The sequence below is a fragment of the Scardinius erythrophthalmus genome (genome assembly GCF_964197995.2).
Source record: "Scardinius erythrophthalmus genome assembly, chromosome: 9".
Taxonomy (NCBI): domain Eukaryota; kingdom Metazoa; phylum Chordata; class Actinopteri; order Cypriniformes; family Leuciscidae; genus Scardinius; species Scardinius erythrophthalmus.
The window spans coordinates 25310824-25333210 of record NC_138229.1 but is presented as its reverse complement, the minus strand read 5'-3'; the positions used below and the strand labels follow the sequence as shown (position 1 = coordinate 25333210).

Here is a 22387-nt window from a genome sequence, read left to right as displayed (position 1 = left end):
ATTAATATTACGGGTTAAGCTAAGCTGGAGGCTTTATATTTCACAACAAGGCATGTTGTGAAAGCCTTTCAGTGATATTTCACTTTACACAGCGTGAGAACGTCCCGCCACTCTCTGTATCCAGGCTTATGATCAGTAAGTGGTGATGCTGTGGTTCTGCGGTCTTCTGATTGGTTATCGTAATTATCTTCACACGCGCGCTGACAGCCAGAGCATCCCATCTTGTCACGCGCGTGTGAACCACCAGCTCCCGCCAAACGCCTTCTGCCACAATCTGCTTTAGGTATGTATTAAAATGAGCGTTGAAATGACGCGCAAATGGAATGCGTTTATTTATTAGAATTCAGTTGGCTTTCTTGAAGGGTGAAACGTGTATTTCAAGGCGTTGCTCAAAAGAAATCGAACGATGGATTGCTCGTCATTGGGCAGAGTACGATAAAAATAGGAGTTCTTTCCATTAATGTCAGTGGAATTTTGGATTTTTGAGGTATTTACAACTGGCTCATTACGTTACGACCTGTTATTGTTTATTGTGAATTGTAGAGTCATATAATGCTGACTCTTGTAATAATATACACGTGTGACCTATTTTATAAGCTATACAGACTGCCCTTGCTTTATCAAATGTGAGTTACATTTAAAAGAAAATTAGAAGTTACACTGTTTCAATCTGAGAAGAATCATAATAGGGCAGAACTGAGCAACTGTAACACTATTCCTTTTTTTGTTATTACAAATCATACTGTATGTTTAGAATAAATACTAGTATTAATGCAAGTATTACAGTTAGCCCAGCCCACCTCAAAAGTAACATCATCAGATTGTTTACTAGTTATTACTTTTCACCTTTTGTAAGGCAGATCTTTCAGCTGTCATGGAGGGACCAGCATTATAAATATGTGAAATGAGTTTAAATTCATTTTCACGTGGATATATTGATTAGCTGGTAAGAGCAGTTTTCATCTTTATTGTTTTTGTGTGTGTGTGTGTGTGTGTGTGTGTGTGTGAAATAATGTTCAGTAGCCTACTTGTTTTGAAGATTGATTTGTTGTAAATTTCTTTTGCATGTAGAAATTTCTCACCAACTTCATAGCCAATTTAGATTCAAAAGCATCAAACATTAAAACCAAAATACTAGACATCCAGAATAATAAAAATAAGCGATCACACTTTTATCATGCAGAGAGAGACTCAACTGAGCATGTGCTGATTAAACAAGTCATAAATCTAGCTTGTTTGTGATTGAAGAGATGTAGTGTACTTATATTTTTTTTATATTTAGTTTATGTTTATTAGGTTCATGGAAATATTCTTGATCTTGTAAAAATTTAAATATCATAATTATAATTATTATACTGTATTTTTCTCACATCCAGTTACAGTTATGTATATGAAAACATGGAGCTGTCAAAGAGCGAAGAATCTTCAGATGATTCAAAGAGGTCAAGTAAGGCACATGGTCTAAGTAAATGCCCTGAAGAGCACAAATCTCATAACACCCTGGATAATGGATTTGTGAATATACAAAGCACTGATAAAAGCCCATCCTCACCTGTGCCAGACACTCTGGACATACTCTCTCAAGAGATTAGTGACACACTCTCAGAAGGTCATGGACGACTCCGCGGCTCTGTTAAAAGAAGCAGAACCCATGACTGTGTGAGAGGAATGAGACTGCAGCAAACTGAGAGCCCTAGATACAAAGATGCGACTAACCGGCGCCATCACCATAAGCTAGTGACCAGTGTCAGCTTTTCAGGATTCGAGGCACCTCTAAGGTTGCTTCGTGAGAATCGGGATACATCAGGCAGCAGTCACGAAATCATTGATTACCGTAACCTAACACCTCAAGTGCCCTTTGTGCCCTGCATAGCCAAATCCATTCCTAAAAAGAGGATCTCCCTGAGGAAGCCTAGAAAGGCCATTAAGGATTTGTTCGTTCACAAAAGACAAAAACATGAGAAAGCTACTTCATCGAGTACACCATGCCATGTTGCAGGTGAAAATGTTCCAACATTGAAACGTACTAGGAAGACGGCAAGGCACAGAGAACATACTCTTGCAAGAAACAGGTACAATGATAATTTCAGTGAGACTCCCTCCGATTCTTCCAGTGAATGTTGTGCTAATGTCTGTGAGGATTCTGCCTCATTAAAAAGCTTTGGATCTCAGGCTGGTTGTGGTGAGATATTTGCTGATGATCTTGTATCTCTTGAGGGCATCTTTAGCCCTGAGCGTGACAAAGATTCCTGTGAAGCTCCGAGGCGAAGCCCTACCACTGCAGGTTTCCAGGGAGGAAAGGAGTGTCTGGCCTCTCCAGCTCATGCTGAGGTCCTGGACATGTTTGGGTTGTGGGAAACCCTAAACAGAACTTTGCATTTAGGGCAAATCTCAAAAGCTACGGAACAAGCATCAAAATCCACAACACCTATTATGAAATCTCCTTCCACATCCACATCTGAAGATGTAATGGTAAATACACCCCAATCTGTAGAATCTGAGTCCAGGGAACTTAATACTAATGTGGTAACTCCTAAAAGTGACAACCAAGGGAACACCAGTGATGAGGGCTACTGTGATTATGTCTCTCCTGGTATTGAAGACCGCAGCAGAAGTTCCCTCACTCCAGTGCATTCCAACAAGATCCCTAGGGACACGTACAGTGGAGATGCTCTTTATGAGCTATTCTGTGACCCCAGCGAGACAGAAATTACCCCAATCTTTGATGATGACATCAACCTATCAGACAGCATTGTTGGCCAGTGCAGTGATTATCCATTATCCATGTACAGCTTCCATGTTGGAGCAGAGGAAAATCTTGCCCCACATTTGGCTCGGGACTTTGTTGGTCAAGAGCTCCTGGAAAGTAAATGGACGGGGAAGGATTGCTTACTAAAGCTTTGCGACACTGAGATATCTCTGGCTATGGGTATAGTTAACTGGCTGAAGCATAGGACAGACAAAAGCAACCCAACAGAACTAAGATCTTCACAAAGTAGCGCTGAAGGAGATTTATGTCTGAGATGCAAAACCCAGTCAGAAAGGGTTAGAAAACCACCAAGAGGAGCAAGAACTGTTAACGGTAGAGGAGATACAATTAATTTTAAAGAGCCAAGGAAGCAAAGTGTTGGTGTTCTGCCCTTGAAATATGATGCAAACACAGTGATGTCAACCTTGGCCTCTCCAGAGAATCAACCCAAGACCCCAACGAGTGGTGTGTGTTTCAGAATATTCAATGTCGACTCTCCAATGACTCCAGGTGGAGATTTGCAGTCTCCAGTAGTAAGCTCCCCTGGCTCTGGGACAAGGTCTTTGTTTGTGTTGGCCATAAACAAGGAATCTCTTTGTGAATCTTGCAAGAGTTCCCTGAAAAAAGGAGCTAAAGATCTGCACCTGTGCCGTTCTTGTATGTCCCTCATTGAGCACATCAAAACGTCAGACCTTTGGGCCCGTGCCAGTCTTCCCAGGTTCACTTTAACCCCACAGCCAATAACCAGAGATATACAATCCCCAGCCAGCACCTGCGGGATAGGAAGTGACATCAGCATAGCTTCCCTTGTTGAGCAGTGTGCTAGTCAGTTGTCTTCTATGAAGATCAACTTTACTCAAACTCACTCAAGCTGTGAGGTAAGAGATGTCCCTGTATCTGAGCAAGGTGTAAAAAGGAACAAAGGACAATCTCAAAAATACCTGAAGTCAAAACACAAGAAAAGGCCAGTGGCAACTACCGAGAGAGCCTTGCATGCTAGACATCGCTTGAGGCCGTCTAGCCTTTCTGAAGATGTGACCCCTTCCCTTTTGGAGACTGAGGGACTTGGCTTTGTCACTACTAATGCTTCCAATGATTTGGTGTTGGAAACGTACGGTTCATGTGCTGTTGAATCTGGTGACACAGACGTATATCAAGCAACCAGGCCTACATCTCTTCCTCTCATGGCCTCTGCCTCTTCTGAGTTTCCTTGCGGAGAGGACCACCACATCGGCCATTTAAATGAGATGGCAGAGGGAACTCCAGGCAAAAAGAAGCACAGGTTGCGTCATCGCAAGAACGCTGCTGTGAATATTGAGGGATCATGCAGTGTCTTTCCAGATGATAGGAAAGTAGAACGAAGATGCAGAATGAAGAAGTAAAGGCCATATTAAACAGGTGCTGGATTTTTCTAATCGAGAGTTAGCACATCTATCTATCTATCTATCTATCTATCTATCTATCTATCTATCTATCTATCTATCTATCTATCTATCTATCTATCTATCTATCTATCTATCTATCTATCTATCTATCTATCTATCTATCTATCTATCTATCTATCTATCTATCTATCTATCTATCTATCTATCGGACAGTGATAGCAGTGTAATATGCAAATAAAATATTTAGAATTTTTCAATAATTTGAAAAAATATTTCAAAATATTTGAAAAATTATTTTCTTGATATTTTGTTAAAATATATATAATTATGCAATAATTGGAAAATACATTTTTTAAAATATTATTTTAGATCCATGTCACACCGCTTCATGTCATTTTGACTACCCAGTTCTTTAATGTTTTTATGAAACTTTTCCAAAGCTGTAAATTGCAAGTGTTCACGCTCTTATTGTGGTTTAGGACATTTGGTCTTGAGTCTTGACATGCATAAAGTAATTCATACTGTACATCTACATGTATTTGCTTGCTTTGTAGCTGTCCAAATAATTGCAATGTTATTGCAAGAAAAATAGAGCTGAGAAAAGTTTCATTATTAATGACTGTATGCCTCAGAGGAAACATGTCACTTATTCCTTCATCCTGCTCTCACATGGCTTGCAGGTATACTCACAGCAAGCATATTCTCCTTCATTTCACTCACAAACAATGGCAAGAGGTGAACAAATTGGCATGCTGTACTGTACAGGCTGTCAAGGGCTGCATCAGAGCAGAATGAGGTGTCAGACAGAAAGACACAACCTGTGATTATTTATTTATATATCTAAGATCTCCCACCATCTTATGCTCTTTAAAGCTTGTTCTATGTAGTATATGATGTAGTGCAGTGTCGTTTTGCGCTACCTATCACAACAGTGCAGAAGCACAATATTACAGATTTAAAACCTCTTCTCTTAATTACATCGTAAGGGAGGCAGTGGTCACTGTTTTGTGCTTGTGTCAGGGGAAGAGTTTGTGTCTCAGCATTTCAAGGCTTTCTGGGAATTATACTGCTGTAGCTGCATGGGTCAGCAGAGGTGCTTGAAGACTCTCATCTACAGTATGGGTTGTTTGGTGTGTGCGTCACTGAGCAAGAGCGTTGATGGACTGCATTTGTAATTAGGATTTCAGAGGAGGGAAGGGTTTTAGACATTTGGTCTATTATTAGAACTCCCATGCAAACTATACCACAAAAACAAAGAGCTGCACTGTCTACTGATATACATTGATATGGATACTTTGAAAACGACATTAAGCAGTGGATTTGTTCCTTTAGAAGTGACTTGCATAGCAGCTTCAGAGTTATACAGTAGTTCTCTAAGCGAGAGTGTTTGGTGTAAATCAATGAGCACTAAGGGTAGCAGAGCTGCTTTAGTGCTTCAAGGTCAGATATCCTCCCTACATTTCTGTGTCTTGTTATATATTTCAGCTGATATCTTGAAACCATAGCAACAGCACATAGATGGGAAAGCATTCAGTATATCGGCAGTGTACCAGCATGAGAGTGGAGATTGTATTGTTGTGTACAGCTTACATCATCACATATTACGTTTTACACATTCCACTAGAATACATTACAGAAATGAAGTCGTAAGGCTCTGATGCCGCAGCCAGCTAATTCTTTCATGCAATTGTTTTATGCGTCTCACATGTGTAGGGTTGTTTTGATGATGTTTTGCTAAGATGTTTTTGGTGATTAGGACTTATTTGTCTAAATTGAGAACATATGACGTATGATAATTAATAATTTAAAATCAGAATAGTGAAACAGAAAGTAAATGGAATTTGAGGAGAATAGCTTGTAAATAATTAAATAAGACACACACACACACACACACACACACACACACACACACACACACACACACACACACACACACACACACACACACACACACACACACACACGTGACTTTCAATGACACAATGCAATTTCTAGCCGCTTACCCTAAGCTTACCCATCACAACTAAGTGCCTAACCCGAACCCAGTTATAACCTTATCCCTAAAACCAAGTCTTGACCCTCAAACAGGCCTTTAATAAAGGGGTCTCAGAAAGTGAGGACCGGCCAAAATGTCCTCACTTTACTCTCTTTGTCCTGACTCCAATGGTCTAAAACTCAAACTTGTCCTCACAAAGATAGATGCACAAGTACACACACACACACACACACACACACACACACACACACACACACACACACACACACACACACACACACACACACACACACACACACACACACACACACACACACAGAGAGAGAAAAGACTGCAGGTTGTTACATGTACCTTCACTCAAAGAACGTGTGATGATCATGTGAATCTTCTAGATTAGTGGTTGTCAACCTTTTTGACTTAAAGTCCCCCACTTTCCAACAAAATATATTCACTCAAATATTTATTCTGGTGTTTCTGCTGTAATTATGACAATGTTGCTTGTTTTCAAACCTTCAAACTGTCTTGATTGATGATGATATTACATTAATTAAACACAATACATTTTGTGATTCTTAAAGATGCTGATTACACTATATATTTTAAATAAAAAAATGGGAAGGGAACCACTGTTTTCGGTTCAGTGGCAGATAATGTTTCCTCTTGAGGAATTGTAGGAACATGTGAAGAACCAATCAACCTCTTGCATTTTAGATAAATAGCCTTTTTGCTAGATTGTTGGCAAGTAAACTGATTGTTTACCAGAAAATGCTGAACTCATCTTGAGTTCCACTGTCACTCTAATCAGCTAAAGTGGATTTTTACCCACCTTCAGTCTGCTTCTGTTCATAACAGAGCTGCTTTAGAAGATAATAAGCAAATAAAAGAATGTCATTGTGACCGAACATAACCAGGAACGCATCAAGAGAGTGTGAGACAGGACTTTTTTTTTTTTTTTTTTGTCAAAGAACAGTTCCGTGTACAATAAAAATGTGGAGCTTGTTTTTCCTTAACAGGAAATGCATTTGAATGTTGGCCTGCCCTGAGGTAAATTGCTCGTATTATTTTGGATAGTTATATCATGGTCTCGGGGTTGAACATGAGTAGTGAATGGTCTATTGACACACTTTTATTTCCTGTACAGCTCTCAGTGGATCTTCGCACAGCAGACAGCTGTTTTCTTGCATCTGGAAAATATGATTTGCAGCACAGTGGGGGACACAGTTCAGCCAAACATGTTTTATGTGATAGTAGAGGTGGACATGTTTGTTTTTAATTAACCTTGATAAGAATGAGAGGATTACAGATGAAACAGTGTTATTTTTACATTGCAAAAGTACCGATTGGCCACTATGTGGCAGTAGACCTTTGACAACCTATGCATGATTACAAAAAACCCAGTGTGAGCTTGAACAGAATGTTTAAACCACCTGCGTTTCTTCACCAAATTCTGACTAAGCCTGTCTGTATTTCCCCATACATTATCTTTCATCAGAGCAGGACATTTTCTACGCATGCTTGTCTCATCTGATGCTGCTCTCCAGCAGTTTCGGCTTGCAGCCAGAGGGGAAGAGGTTCATGTTGGCTTTGACTGGTCTATAATCCATCAGTGTGCTCCTGGGAGTGTTCTTAGCAACCCGGGAGCCACTACAGAGCAGATGTATAGAGCTGGCTGACTGCTACCCATTGAGAGAGGTGATGCTGAACAGGACTCTGTTCTGTTTTCTGGCTTAGGGAATAAGCCTCATGCTGTTAGTTTGGTTGCACGACACTACGGACGATTTAGTCCAGTGATGTGGGACACAATGGGGGACTGTGTCAATATTGAGGGATGGAATTAGGTTTTCGTGCAGGACATTGGGATGGAAAGGAAATAGACTTCACTGCTGGAACTGTAGACCCTTGATGCTTGCATAAAACAATCATTTGTCTCAAAGTATAGAGTCATTTATCTGGTGCAGCTGCTTCAAATAATTTGCAAAGAAATTTGGTCTCTTTAGATGTTGAAAGTGAACTAGATTTGTAAATGATGGAATCACAGCATGAATCTCACGGAAACTGTCACATCATATTTCACCCCAAAATCGTAAGAAAATGAGAAATTATATTTTTTACATAAAATACAGGACATTTTTACATGACGATTAGAGATGTCCTGCCTAAATTCTCATTATTGTAATGTGTAAAAATGTAATGTGTTGTACTTTTGTATGATTTAAATTGAAAATTGGAAAAGTACAAATGTAATTATAAAGGTACATCAGTGTATTGGTTCATTAATTTATGCTAATTTATAAATTGTATTGGGACAGGATGATTTTTATACTCTATATTAGATTAAGAATGTTTTCTTAATCTAATATCTTAATTTGAGAAAAAAGAAAGTTGTTTATTTTTTTTTATTTTTTTTGCATTTCTTGGTGAGATTCAACCTTTGAGCTACTTCTACATGAACATGTTTTTTCTTATTATTATTATTTCTCCTGTACAGATTCTGATTTTGTGGATCCTGCCCATCTCGAACTTGTTTCTTCTGTCCAGTACCTCAGCCCTCCGGGAAGCCTACCAGCTCTACCAGCTGTCAAAGTCTCTATCTTTCCTCAAGAAATCTGACATGTTTGCTCATTTTACTGTCAACTCAGCAACACTGTCAGCCTGGAACAACAACAGGTCTGTTGATCCGTTTGCTGGAGAAGTAACATTTGTCTGAAACCTGTCGTATCAGTGTTTTTCTCTCTCCATAGTTTTTCTGCAATCACTGCTATTTTTTATTGCAAGTTTATTACTGGATTTTTCAAACCAAGGATCAAAGACATACTAGTGCAATAACTTTAACACTTTATTAATGTCCAACGGACACATTTTAAACTTGTGTTAATAGAGAAAACTTTTTGAAACTACAGTTCACTTACTCACTTCACTTGGGAAGTTATACTTAGGTTGTTTTTGCATATCGAAACAATCTAACCAGCTATTTGAAAAGCTCTATTCTGGAGTTTGGAAGAGAAAAGGCCAGTTTCTTTTAAAGGATTGGGACAGCTGGAGACATTGCAATGGAATCAAGTTTGCATTTTCATTTGTCCAATTACGAATAATTGTGTATCAGTGAATAAATGAGGTAAAGTACGCCTTTGAAAGAACGCCTCTGATCTGGCTGATGTGACCAGAATTGATGAGTGCTACCAAAAAAAAGGCTCCATTCATACATAGTAGGCCTCTTCACAAAGAAGGCAGGTGGCACTTTTACTTGTCGTCTTTGTCCATTTTGGAATGCAATTCTGCCAGTTTGGCCCCTTTTTTTTTTTTTACTTGGTAAATACTTCAACTCATCAACTAAACCTAGACCGCAAAAGTCCAGCTGGGGTTGTTTTTGAACAGAATTCCCATAAAAACAACCCCTGGTATGACTATTCTATATATGTCTTCACATCTATCTTTGAGCAGACAGTTATCTGCTTAAATATAGACGTCTGCACATCTATATTGGGGTAGATATCTGTTAACATTGAACTTAGTTAATAATATCTGTTAACATTGAACAACTATTTGGGCCATTCTTATTCTCTTAATGGTGATGGATGTGTATATAAATATACCAAAATTTCATATTTTGAAAGGATAAAATCTAAGTTGGATACCAAGGAAATGGTACCTTATAGAAGTGTCTGTATATGCATGCAATCATTGCTCTAATCAAAAATAAGCCAATTTCGAAAGAAGCCCTTTCTGCCAAAACCTTAACAGCTATTAGTAAAGTATTAAATTTCAGGGCCTCAACCTGTTTTTCATTAGATCAGCATCAACCGTAACAACATCTGGTACAGGGTGGGTGTCAGTATTGAAGGCAGTGATAATCCTCAATAAAAGCATTGTAGTTTGGCATTAAAAATGTTAGAACAGAAGCTTTTCAGATAGCTTACTTTTCATATTATTTGATATGGTAAAATTGAATTGTTATATCTGTGTCGCTGTATTTCTTGTAAAGATGTAATTATATTACTTCTCAGGATAAGCTGTCAAAATCCAAGAATTAGATCCAAATAACAGCATGAAAGACTCACAATATCCTAACAATATGAATGACTATATTGCAAAATGAACGTGTTGCATGATTTTGTAGGCTATATAAATTATGTAAAGTGCAGATATTGTTGGAATGGAGTATATAAAAAAAAAAAAACGGTTATTTTGTCACCTCTTAGTGCCATTATATTCTTTTCAAGACAGGGCAGCTGACAATTATCATAGTTCTGTGCAATATGTATATTGATGTGCTTGCCTCACTGTGTATTAATAAAAACCTATTTATGAATCCATGTGCATTTACATTGTCTTTTTGTATTTGTGGTTGATTTCAAACTCAGATGTTGGCTCTTTTCCAAAGCAGATGAGCTGAGGTGTCAGCACTGTATGTACTGACTAGCTCAGACATTGCTTAATAGACAGAACAATAGCAAAGCAAACAACAGTAACTGAACAGAGCCCTGTATCAGGCCTGGCGCCGGCTGTGCTTTAAGACAAAATCACATCAACAAGTCTGGGATTGAATTTGGGTGTTAAAACAACTTTGCAGTTTGCCATTAACTTATTCTCTAATCACATTACAATAATGTCATGTAATACAATAAAGAGCTTAATGTTTTTATGTCCAGGGTTTTCAACCACAGGTCTGAGAAGATACTGTATGGGGACTGTAGGAAATAAAAAATGATGTAGACTACAAACTAAAAAAATATCTCTCACTATTTGAAAGAACATTAACTTTGATGATCTTAAACTATAATATAATATTGTTTTTAGTAAAGTGTAAGGGGTCCCTTTATGGATGAGGGTCCTTGGATAGGCTATGTGAAATCACTCAGAATACAGCTTTTTGGTATTGTGGCGAACTTCTTTACAGGCAAAAAAACAAAAAACAAAAAAAACACACCTATTAATGTATAATTATGCTAAAAATACCAACTGACCTCATATAATTCACACCGCATTCTGTACTGAAGTTGTTTACAGTGCAAGCGAGCGTGCGTAGATATTTTGATTGATTTGAATGTGAGTGTTTTAGTTTGTCGCGTCGCGCTGTTTGCGTAAACAAAGTGTTTGATTGGTCCGTTGGGCGTTGACGTCAGAATTCCGTCTACAATTCACGCTCGAACCAGAACGCTCGTCGCTGTTCATAATGGGCGCGTTCTGGTTGGTCTCGTCGCGTCGCTCGTTTACGATGTACTGTAGATGGAGGATGTGTTGGATCTGAAACTCTGCCTCCTGTCCCCCCCTGACTGTCACCGACAAACAACGTGGGACGCTGGAATTTGTTACACCACACCAGAGACTTTTGCACTGCTTTTTATACACCGTCGCGTCACAAGTAAGTTACATCTCGCGGAGCTGGAAAATATGTGTTAACTACTGACAGCGGTGAAATAAACATTGCACTATCACCTGCGGTTGAGTACTCTCAAATGTCATGCACTGTTCAAGAGCCTTTGCCTTCTATGACATTCAGATGACTTGATAACAACCAACATGAAGCAGACAGGTACTGTTAGAACGTTTTGCCTGTTTTAAAGAACTTTTAAACTTGTTGAAGTCATTGTAAACATGGAAGAGCAAGACGCTGGGAACGGTACTGGGACGCATGGCTGTGAACTGGAGCGTTCTGCTGGAGACGGGGGACTGGATGAGGTGCAGATGCATCTCGCCTGCTTACCGGAGCGATACATGAGGGCTAAGTTTTCCCTCTCCGCCTACATATTTTGTTGGACAGTTGTGAAGTTGTGTCAGGTAAGGCATGCTGCGTTTGAAAACACAATTTGAAGTAATGAACAATATTTAAACGCTCCACAGTAAAGTCAGGCCCAAAGTTGTTAACCGTCTGACAGTAATAATGTTCTGCATACTAGTCTTGATTATTTACATAAATCAATACTATTTTTTTGTTTGGGTAGTTGACACATAATTATATTATATATAATAACATTTAAACTCTCATCAATAACTTGCACTGCAAACTCAGTATTTTAGTCTTTTTTACAGTAGGCTACAAATGAAATATTCTTAAAAGTTCTTAAAGATAAAAAGAAGTATAAAGATACTTGAGAAGCAAAATGACATGATATGATATCATTTTTTTTAATCAAAATTAAGTGACTGCTTAAAACGGGAAGAAAAACTGCCAATGGTGTAAGAATAATAAACTTTTTCTGCTTTGAAGTTTATTTTTCTGACCAATTGGCAGATATTTTTTTGTAAGAACACTATAAACTCAAACTTAATTTTGATAAATTTTTCAGAAAACAAGACTTAATATCTTAAGTCATTTTGCTTCTCAATTAAATATTTCATGCTTTAAGAATGTTAAATATCTGTACTGAAAAACAAGACAAAAATACTAAGTTAGAAAATATCTATATTTTAGAGAGAAAGTGTATGGTGCTGTGTCACCATTTTATTTTAAATTTATAATTATTTTCACTATTTTTGTGGTAGTTAACTTTAGTTCAGAATGAAAAAAAATATTTTATAAGTAGAAATGTTTGCCTCTCAAATAATGGCATAAAAACCGTAGGTATAATTATTGTATTAGATATGGGTTTTTCAGCCTGTACAAACTCAGGGTGCCATTTTCTCAGAAATATTTAATAACTTTCATTAAGAACTTCCCTTTTAGAGGGAATAGCCATACTATTAGAGAGGAATATTTCGCATGTACCGTACTTGACGGCTGCTTTTGTAATAGTAGGCTATCTAAAGCAGTGGTTCTTAACAGTTTTTAATCTCAAAATATTCATCATAATCATGTGTCATAATTTTTTTGTATAAATTCAAAAATATGTCAGTTTTAATTTTGTGCTTCTTTTTACTAAACTGTACTCATTTTATGATTTACTGGTTGACAACAACTAATCTAGAGTATGGTCTTGTTCACCTCACAGTAGATTCACTCCTTAGAAAGTTAAAATTGCTTTGAGTGGAGTCAGACCCTCCACCTGCTTCAACCCAGGGGGTCTGTTAAGCTCATCAGTATTTAACTATTTACCCCTTCCCCTCAATCACACCCCTTTTATACCCTCAATCATAACATGGTATGAGGCAGTTGAAAAGTGTGACATCATCATCACTCTGGCTATTGTATGGCCATTGAAAAGTTGTGGGGGGTCTGTGAAAAGTAAGGATTATCTCCCTAAAATTGCTATGGTCGGCTGTAATTGTAATGGTTATGATCTATGCCCTTGATTAAATCATAGCTGATCTGATCTCCTTGAGCCTAACAAATGAATTCAAAACTCAAAAGATAAGCGATTTCCAATTAAGCAACAGATAAATTCGACCTATATATATTTTTGTATTGGCTCCATATTTGCCAGGAAAAATGCAGCCAAATCCTTGAACCTGTTCCAACACTGGAGCGTTTCTTAGGGCACTGAAACGTCTGGAATGGCTGGCTGACTGCATCCATGCACTATCCCCTCAACCAGCCTTTGAACTGCTGCCATTTGAACCTTTCCATGAATGCAACAGCTGTAAATCACAAGCACTTCTCAATGACCTATTAGGGGTTTATCTGGGGTTTAGCATCTTTTATTCTAAGCAAGGCGTAGCTAAAGAACATCTGCATGCCCAAACTTCAGCAACAAAGTGGTTTGTCGGATTCTTTAGGGAATAAAAGACTGCAGTTTGTATTATTAGTACTTTTTTTGTAGACTATTATTTCAATAAGCTTCAGTGAGCCTATATAATGTATTTGGATAAAATTGGACAACTTAATCAGGATTAATTAAAGATGATATAAATCCTGAACCTACACTCTTTACCTTTTTAGCATTCTTGCAATGAAACAGAACCGGCTGCCTTAGATCAGAGGTCACAGCCCAACCTTGAACTGGTTTTAATTGTTTTGATTGGTTAAGAATGATCACCGACTTTAAAGTCCAGCAGGATCTTTTTTAAAATAGTGGAGAACCATATGGATGGCTGTTAGATCAAACAAAGGCATGTATTTATTAAGACATTTATGACTGAACAAGAGTTGCACAAGAAACAGTAGCTTTTAACAAGCACCATGGGTTAGCTTTTTCTGTTTAATGGTTATTTGGTAACATTACTTTCAACTACAATTGGCTTTAAAAATAATTTCATTGCAAGAGTCCTTTTTTACCTCAAAAGAAGTCAGTGCATTAATAACGTCTTGTTTACCTCACCCTAAATAAACACTAAAATGTCTTATGATTGTTTCAGTTGTGCCGTACCAGTTCCTTGTGGTTTATGTTCATGTCAACAATTTGAGGCTAATTTAAGGATAATACATGCCTTGCTTATGTTCTGTTCAGAATTGTTGGTACTTCAAAACACACCTTGAAACTGTCTTGTATGTTTCCTTTTTGTGTGTTTCCAGAGATTAAGCCCGTCGGCAGTTCTTCCCCAGGTAAGTTCTTTCTTTTGAGTCAGAGATTGATGAACCTGAAAACCCCTAAGTCACATGCACTAAATCATTGCCATAATTCTCATTCAACTAATTTAGATCATTTTAACGCTGCTGCATTGAAATAGTTTGAGCTCATTGCCAAATAAATGCACAATACGGTTAGATCTGCCATTTTCCATTTAATATGAGGATTCATTCATTTGAATATAATCCCACAAAGTGTCATTCAGCCAAAGGGTTTGATGTAATCATTGAGGATCAAGCATGCACCATCAGGACATATTGTACTTTTTCCTCATATGTACGCTGCCAACAGCCTATCTGCCTTCACCCCTGTCGAGGCTGTGCCTTAACTTGTCGGATGATGCTAAGGAGTTATGCAAAGCTTTGAGGTGTAGTGTCTGCAAATGGTTGGTACACTCTCCTGACACCATGAAGAAGATTTGCAGTGTGTTGTATTGCTCTAATCAGGCATGAACAGGCCAGAAAATTATGTTGGTTTTATGCATCGCGGTTTAAGGCAGTGTTACCTCTTAGTAAATGGAATTATTAGTCCTGATAGTTTACCACTCTTTCCTACACCAGTAGTTGCTGATTCCGTCACACAATTTGTTTGCTTCCATTCTTGTTTTATTGAAATGTTGCCTAATATTGTTGCGTAAATTAATTAATGGGTCGTTCATAAAGGCTAGTCATTCTGAATGCTTGTTCCCAGGTGCTTGTTAGTTTTTGCTGTAACATTGACTTGATTTTGTTGGCATTTATGATGTAATTTTAAGTCAATTATGTTATGTTAGGGGTCAAGTTAAACCATTCAGCTTAAGTGTTAGTATAATTGGAGGTTATATGTAGTTTTAGTTCATTTGCTGCTGCACATGTAACATACATGAAATAACCCCTCGTATATACAGGTGGAGCTGGGGAAGGTGGAGGGTTTCTCAAAGTGCTCTGCAGACTGGTAACCGCAACACTACCGGTATTTGAGTGTCGAGAGCAGCTCATTGGCCACTCATTGGATCTAGAGTTTCATGCCAGAACTTGGTATTTGTGTTCAGCAAAATAAGGCAATTTGATCTAGAGAATCATAGCCTGTAAATCCCACCCATTCAAATAACTTTTGGTGAATTTAAACTAGGGGTGTCCATGGTTAACCGATTAACCGATTAACCGTTAAAAATTGCGTAACCGAGTGAAACATTTTGCTCGGTTAAGTGGCGTCAATGGTGTGCATTGAATTTAGTTGTAATACATTTTTGCACCGCCAGAGACCGCTAGACCAGTTTTCTAATATGAAGCGGGCAAAGAAAGCGCGCGTCCGAGAATGAAGGCTGTGCGCGAGCCAGAAACAAATATAGTCAGTCAGTATCCGCGCCACTGATCGCAGCACAATAATATCTGTCTGCAGAGCCGCAGAGCCGCAGCTTTACACCAGCAGTTTTACCCCGCGCATGCGCAGTTTCATCACAACAGTTTTACCCGTAGAGTCCGTTTACCGTTACATTAACCCATACAATTTGTATTATGCATTTCCTAAACATGTACTTGCTAATCAAACACTTTATATGAACAAACTACTAATCTATAAAACACAATCGGTCTTCCGACCTTTTACTGTGTTGATATGCGCGAGGGAGAGAGAGCAATACAGCGCTCGTGTTGTTTGAAGGCGGTGAGAGTGCGCGCGCGCGCGGCCGGGGCTCTCTCACTGTTTGTTCTTATGCGCCCTGTCCACTGATCTAAATAATTAGTTGTTACGACGACTTATTTGTTCCCTCGTTTTAATAAATCGTGGACACGTTGAACTATTTCCCTCCCTCATTTTGATTTAACGTGGCCAAAAACAGTTTGATACTATTAATTAGTGAATGCTAAAGACCTATATTTTGTGAATTGGTGAATATTCAGGTGAATTATTTCGTGGCCACGAATTAATAATAATTATTAAACTGTTTTTCGTCCCTGTGAAGATAGCTCTTCAGTGAAGGCCGACTACAGCTTTTTATTCCTTTTTTTTTTTGTGAATTGGTGAATATTTATCAGTATCAGGTGAATTGTTGTGGCCACGAATTAATAATACCTCAGCACGTTTTACAAGCCCCTTCTCGATCGCAGCGGCAACGAGCACTTTGATCACTTGATTTAAAAAACAAAACATTTCAGCGCTAGATCGCCTAAAAAAAAAAAAAAAAACGAACGAAATGAATGCTCTGCTAGTTAACTGAAGATGTTTTGTTTATTTGTATTGGTATTCATGCCGCGAGATGTTTCAAAAGTGGTGACAATATCGACCTTAGAAAATAGTGGTGGGGACATGTCCCACCCGCAAATTTTGCCTATCTCGGGGTTGCGGCGCGCACACTATGGTTAACCGAGTATTAACCGCTAAGGGCCTCGGTTAACGGTTAATGAAAAACTTGAAAACGTGCAGCCCTAATTTAAACTTGATAATAGCCATCTTGCATAATATAAATGACATAGGAAATAGGACTGCATACACTTTGATATTTTGTACCTCAGCAATGACAACCTTAACCCTGTAAAGCATGAAATAATAATTGTCAGAAAAATCTTTTTTTTTTAATTTTTTTTTTTAAATGGGACAGTTTTTTTAACCCTTAGACAGAATCTAAAAAAAAGTTTGTACGTGTTTTTTTGTTGTTGAGTTTCATATTTGATACATTAGGCTTTTGTGGCTCATAGGTGAATATGGAGCTCATACGTGAAAAGGCCCAAACTGAGCAAAACAATGGAATTTAAAGCAGTTTCTGATATTTATATGGCCAGAAATGATAAATTTTAATAAACCATTGAGATCATTGTAGCAGACTACTTACAGAAAATACATATAAATATCAGTTGTTACTCTATATCTCCCAATAATATGTCTGATAAGGTGATATTTAAATGCTTAGTTTTTGATTAAAGCTCTGTAGTTTTTGATTGCCATGCACTACACTGATGGTTGAGAAATGTCCAAATAAACATTCCTCAAAAGCCTGATGTATCATATTTGATACATTTTAACATGATTTTTCTCAAAAAGGAATGATAATTAAGTAAACCTAATCTAAAACTAAAGTGTTCATCTTGAAATATTTCTAACAATATTAAAGTTATTTTCACATTTACCTTTTTAGAATTACAGTAAAGGCCTTTTACTTGCTGAAAAGTACGAACCATCAATCAAACAACAGAAGGCATGTAGTAGATTGTGTACTAGAGGTTTTTCAGCTTACAGTTGTGAATTTATTTGACCCATTAATCCTGGCATATTTGTTGTTCTTCTGGTTGGTTGAGTAGTGAATGATTTGTCACACTTCTTGGTTCTGTGTTTTTGAAGTGCAGGTTGTTAGATTTGTGCCATACTGGTTTGATTTTTGTGTCAATTGACCAAAACCTTTTATTATGAGCTCAGATATGGCTCTTTTGAGTGTCATCCTCTGTTTAACTCATTTGAGTGATTGCATCTACCCTCCTTCATAGGCTAGTATTATGCAGAGCGCTTGATATAGTTAACAGCAGCACCTTTGCTCCATTCTCCACTACTGAACTTTGTATATTCCACAGAACGTTCTTGGCGTCGCTTTGCTTCTGCACAGATCTTATTCATGCTGGGAGTTTGAGGCGCAATCTTTCAGGCTTTGTCTGAGTGATTAATGTAGCTTTCTGTTCTTGATAATTGAGCCAATAAGGCCTTTTGGAACATCCAGACATGCTTTGGCTGTACCTTTTTCGTAATTTTCTTCAATAAAGCAGTTAAGAGCTTATACGATCACTGATACACTATCAATCAAAATTTTGGGGTCGGACTCTGTAAGATTTTTTGTTGTTGTTGAAAGAGGTCTTTTATGCTCACCAAGGCTTTATTTGATCAAATGTATCAGTAAAAAGTAATATTGTGAAATATTATTACAATTTATTTTAGTAATTGATTATTATAAAGTTTACATGAAATGGAAAATCAAAGTAATTAAATTTGTAATTCAAATAAAATTGTAATTGTAATTAATAAAAAATGTTATTTGAATAATGAGGCATGTTATACTAAATAAAACTTTTAAAGTGAAGGTAAAAACAGTTGCTTTTAATGAAAGGGATTTTTCAGGAGATGAAATACCGGTAGAATTGCATGCTTTTCCAGCTTAGCTCCAATCTGCCTCTTCATGTCTCAGCTTGTACCTATTTTACAGTAATAAACTCAGCCAAGTGTCACTTTAATCATCTCCTGGGCCGTTTAGCCTTTGAGTGTTATGGGTGTCTCTTAAAATACGGGGTGACATTTAATTTAAAATAGGTCTGAGTGTTTAAGAATGTCGACATTAAACCTTCGGGATTTTACTTTGTACAAATGCATATTTGTATATTTATATATCGATCTAATGGTTCCATCTGCGCAGTTTGCTGACTCAGTTTAGACTTCTGAAAATCATGGGTTATATACAGAGTATGTATTACAAAGTATTTACATGCTTTAAACGGCATACTATTATACTCCGCGAGCCTGGAGACATATTCTTGGATTTCTGGTCACATGCTCCTCTGAAGTATGCTTTGAAGGGCTGTGCTAGAAGCATGAGTTATAATGCCACAAACATGCAAATAATGCTACATCAGTCATAAACTCCCACATTAACTCTAATAATAGTCCGTAATCACCTAAAGTCCCGGCATTGCCCTTCTTGTTTGTGGACCGGAAGAGTAACCTGTCACACTCCTGACCCAGTGCTGAACCTCAGAGCTGGCTTTAGAGCGCTGAATTGGCTGCGGCAAACTCTCATGTGGCGAGCGGATGATAGCCGCGTACTGCCAGGGTAAACTTCTCCATGGGTAAAGTTCTCTGGATGCACGCTCCATAATTACTCTCCTTAGACTTCTTTAGACAATGGGTTAAACACTACTGTACTCACTAAAAATGTCTGGGAACCACAGAGATGTGAAAAGAGGAGCTAAAGAGAGTTGGCAGTAGTTGTGTTGTTTCTATGCTTCGGATCTTTCCTCTGTGGATTAACTGGAATGACAGTGTGTTTTGTCCGCGCATTTGAACTTCAGCGTAGTGTCGCATTTTTTACGTGGTCCGATAATCAGTCAGGCATCGGAAAGAGCTTCTCATTATCATGTACCGCCCCACTTGCATTGTGACCTCTTTCAGCTTCTGACTGACAACTTCCCTCTGTGCTCGCTCCCCCTCAACCCGCCCAACACCGAATAACTGATTTTGATCACTCACAGTAATAAAAGTCACATGCCTGCCTGGAACAATGGCCTTTCATTTGGTGGCTGCATTCATTATGACCATGATATGTTAGTATTTAGTGCAAGATTCATGCTTCATGCTAGGTGAGACAGAGACAGAGACAGAGAGAGAGAGAGTGAGAAAGAGAGAGACAGTTATTCAGGGGTATTCGTTATGGCCTAAACAAAGAGATCTGGAAGTGCTTGCTTTTCTTTTCATTCCCTCTCCTTTTAGAATAAAGCGACTTCTCACGCACACTCTTCTTCTTTGGAGTTAGTTGCCACAGGCGAAGGGCTGCAGGAGGTGTGCCAGATTGTTACTGGCAAGTTGTTTATTTCCTTTCACCTTGAAGCACTAGAACCTGCACATATGAAAGCTGACCTGTGGATCATGATTTTTGTTGAGTGATTTTAAAAAAGTGGGTTAGTTGTAAACCTAGAAAACAGAAATTACAACACAAAATGATTGGATTAAAATGACATTTTAGTGATAATAATAACAAAACACTGTCAGTCTGTGCATTAGTGGTGGGAATTTTTCAGTGATGGGTGTCAGGTTACATCGTTAATGAATCATTAATTCAAAAACAATCAATTCAGGAATGAATCACGCAAACGTCTTGACGAGTGAGTCATTGAATTATTCACTCACCCGATTCATTCAAAAACACTGATTCTTTCAGGTAAGTCACTTTGGTGTTCATGAGGACTTTAAAGGGACAAGTGACCGAAGAATTAATGGGCAGTGTTACTTAATAAGTTACTTAATACGACAAAAAACGCTGTTTATTTTGTGAAACACCGCTCTAAATAATTGAGGCGAATCACTCCCTTTCACTTGAAAGAAAGTGTTTTATATTCCTTCCTCTATTGTCCACCTGGCCTTCACGTTTTATCTCTTTAAAATATAGCACTTGTTTGCGTAAACCTCATGAGGATACACTGCCATGCAAACACCCTGTAGTTAAAATAAATGGAGCACACAGACTTTACCTGTAAAACCGCTCTGAGAAATGATTAGCATCCTCCAGGAGAAAAGGAGGAGGGAACCCGCTCCCCTGCGATTGGTCTCTCTCGGTCTCTTTATTCAGAAAACCTGAATTTCTTAGCGCCGTCAGGCTGTCCTGACTGGTCCTTTTCTCTTATTCAGTTTTTTCCTCCCTCTTTCACTCTGTGTTTTGGGATGGGCTTCCTCCTTCCTCCTCCTTTGTTTTCGTGTCACTGTTTGAGCCACAGGCTGTGGAGTGAGTGAACTGGAAGTCTCAGTGCTTGAGGAGCAGTCAGGGGTGATGAATGGACTCTGGGAGCCAGTCTGGCTGAACTCAGATCAGCTTTCTGAGAAGAGTGGCTGTTAGGATGCCAAACAGAGGCTGTGACCACAGAGACATGGCACAGGTATGTCTGAGAAACTACTTGATGTAAATCTTCTTGTGGTCAGTTTAGCAATCCATTTTCTTTTTGGACATGAGATGACTATTGTCATCAATGTTTCTCAGTTTCTGTCTCATTGATGTACACTTTTTACAGCGCAGACACCTGTATATGGGTCAAACACATTGTTCTTTGTTCAGCCATGTTATTTTACACCACGCTGTAATGTAGCTGCCAATGGGTTTTTTTGTTTTACGCTGAGAGGTTGGGAATTGGTTTGCCAATTTTTTTATGTTTTATGATTTAATCCTTCATTGATAGAACCACCATGGCAGTTATGCTCTCCAGTTTTCTATAGTTAAGACAATAATTTGTTATTGTATATAAGTAGGCTATATCACATCACGGATATACCACGGGTTACTGAATAAAACTTCATTGTTTAGATGTGAAGCCTGTAAATATCTCATGGATTCCATTGATTCGTCACAGTATTGGCCTTGTGAACTCTTGTTGTATACAGTATGTGAATTGTGTACATTTGAGCTTTGACTTCACATTTTTATCATACAGCTCTTCTGTGAAGCAGCGTAATGTAGTTCTGTACAGGTTGTAGGCCACTGTTCTCAGTTTTTAAAGGTTTACTCTGTTTGATCCCACATTGAGAATTATGTGTTTGCTCCAGTGAACTATCAGAAATAATAGTTTTGATACCACAATTTCATGCCGAAATCTAAAAAAAAGAAATTAGCAATAGTTTATATACTTTATGCAATTATTTTAATATAAAAAATATATTATTCTAATAAAGTAAAAAAAAAATAGGACCATTAAGATTTTTTTTGACATTATTTTCATAACAACTCAAAACATTTCCGCCAAAAATCTCATTATTGTAATATGTCTAGACTTTCTTGTGTCTAGAGGTTTTTTTTTTTAGGTTTTTTTTTGTCATTGGTGATTCTCATTAGATTCTCAATACTACATTTATTTTTATTTAAATCAGCATGAATTAAATACATTTCAGCAACTACTATCATAATAAATAAATGCATTACAATTTAAGAAAGAAATTACAATTTTTTTACAGTATAGTAATAGTAATGAGATATTTTGCTTTACGATAATTAGGAATTTGGAGAAATTTGCTTAATTGTCATGGAAATAATGTTATAATCAGGGCTCAATTTGAGGGAGCATGTCATCCCCCTTGGTAACCCCGACCAAAAAAAAGT

The 22387-nt window shown here is 37.9% G+C and overlaps 2 protein-coding genes across 4 annotated transcripts in view; both read left to right on the top strand.

Moving 5' to 3' along the window:
• Positions 1-1398: 1398 nt before the first annotated feature.
• On the top strand, positions 1399-4131 carry amer3 (APC membrane recruitment protein 3; the record flags this gene model as incomplete). Its single annotated transcript, XM_081373789.1, has 1 exon — positions 1399-4131. The coding sequence occupies one exon, from the start codon at positions 1399-1401 to the stop codon at positions 4129-4131; it is 2733 nt and encodes a 910-aa protein (XP_081229915.1).
• A 7128-nt stretch (positions 4132-11259) lies between these two features.
• arhgef4 (Rho guanine nucleotide exchange factor (GEF) 4) overlaps positions 11260-22387 on the top strand; it is an 80863-nt gene continuing 69735 nt past the window's right edge. For 2 of the 3 annotated variants that reach the window (XM_081373732.1, XM_081373729.1), the window contains exons 1-2: positions 11260-11908; positions 14520-14549. In XM_081373732.1, the coding sequence (XP_081229858.1) occupies positions 11726-11908; positions 14520-14549 (213 nt within the window). In that variant the 5' untranslated portion in view covers positions 11260-11725. Of the gene's footprint in view, positions 11909-14519; positions 14550-21048; positions 21177-22387 lie in introns of those variants that run through there. The other variant, XM_081373731.1, reaches the window with a different exon arrangement.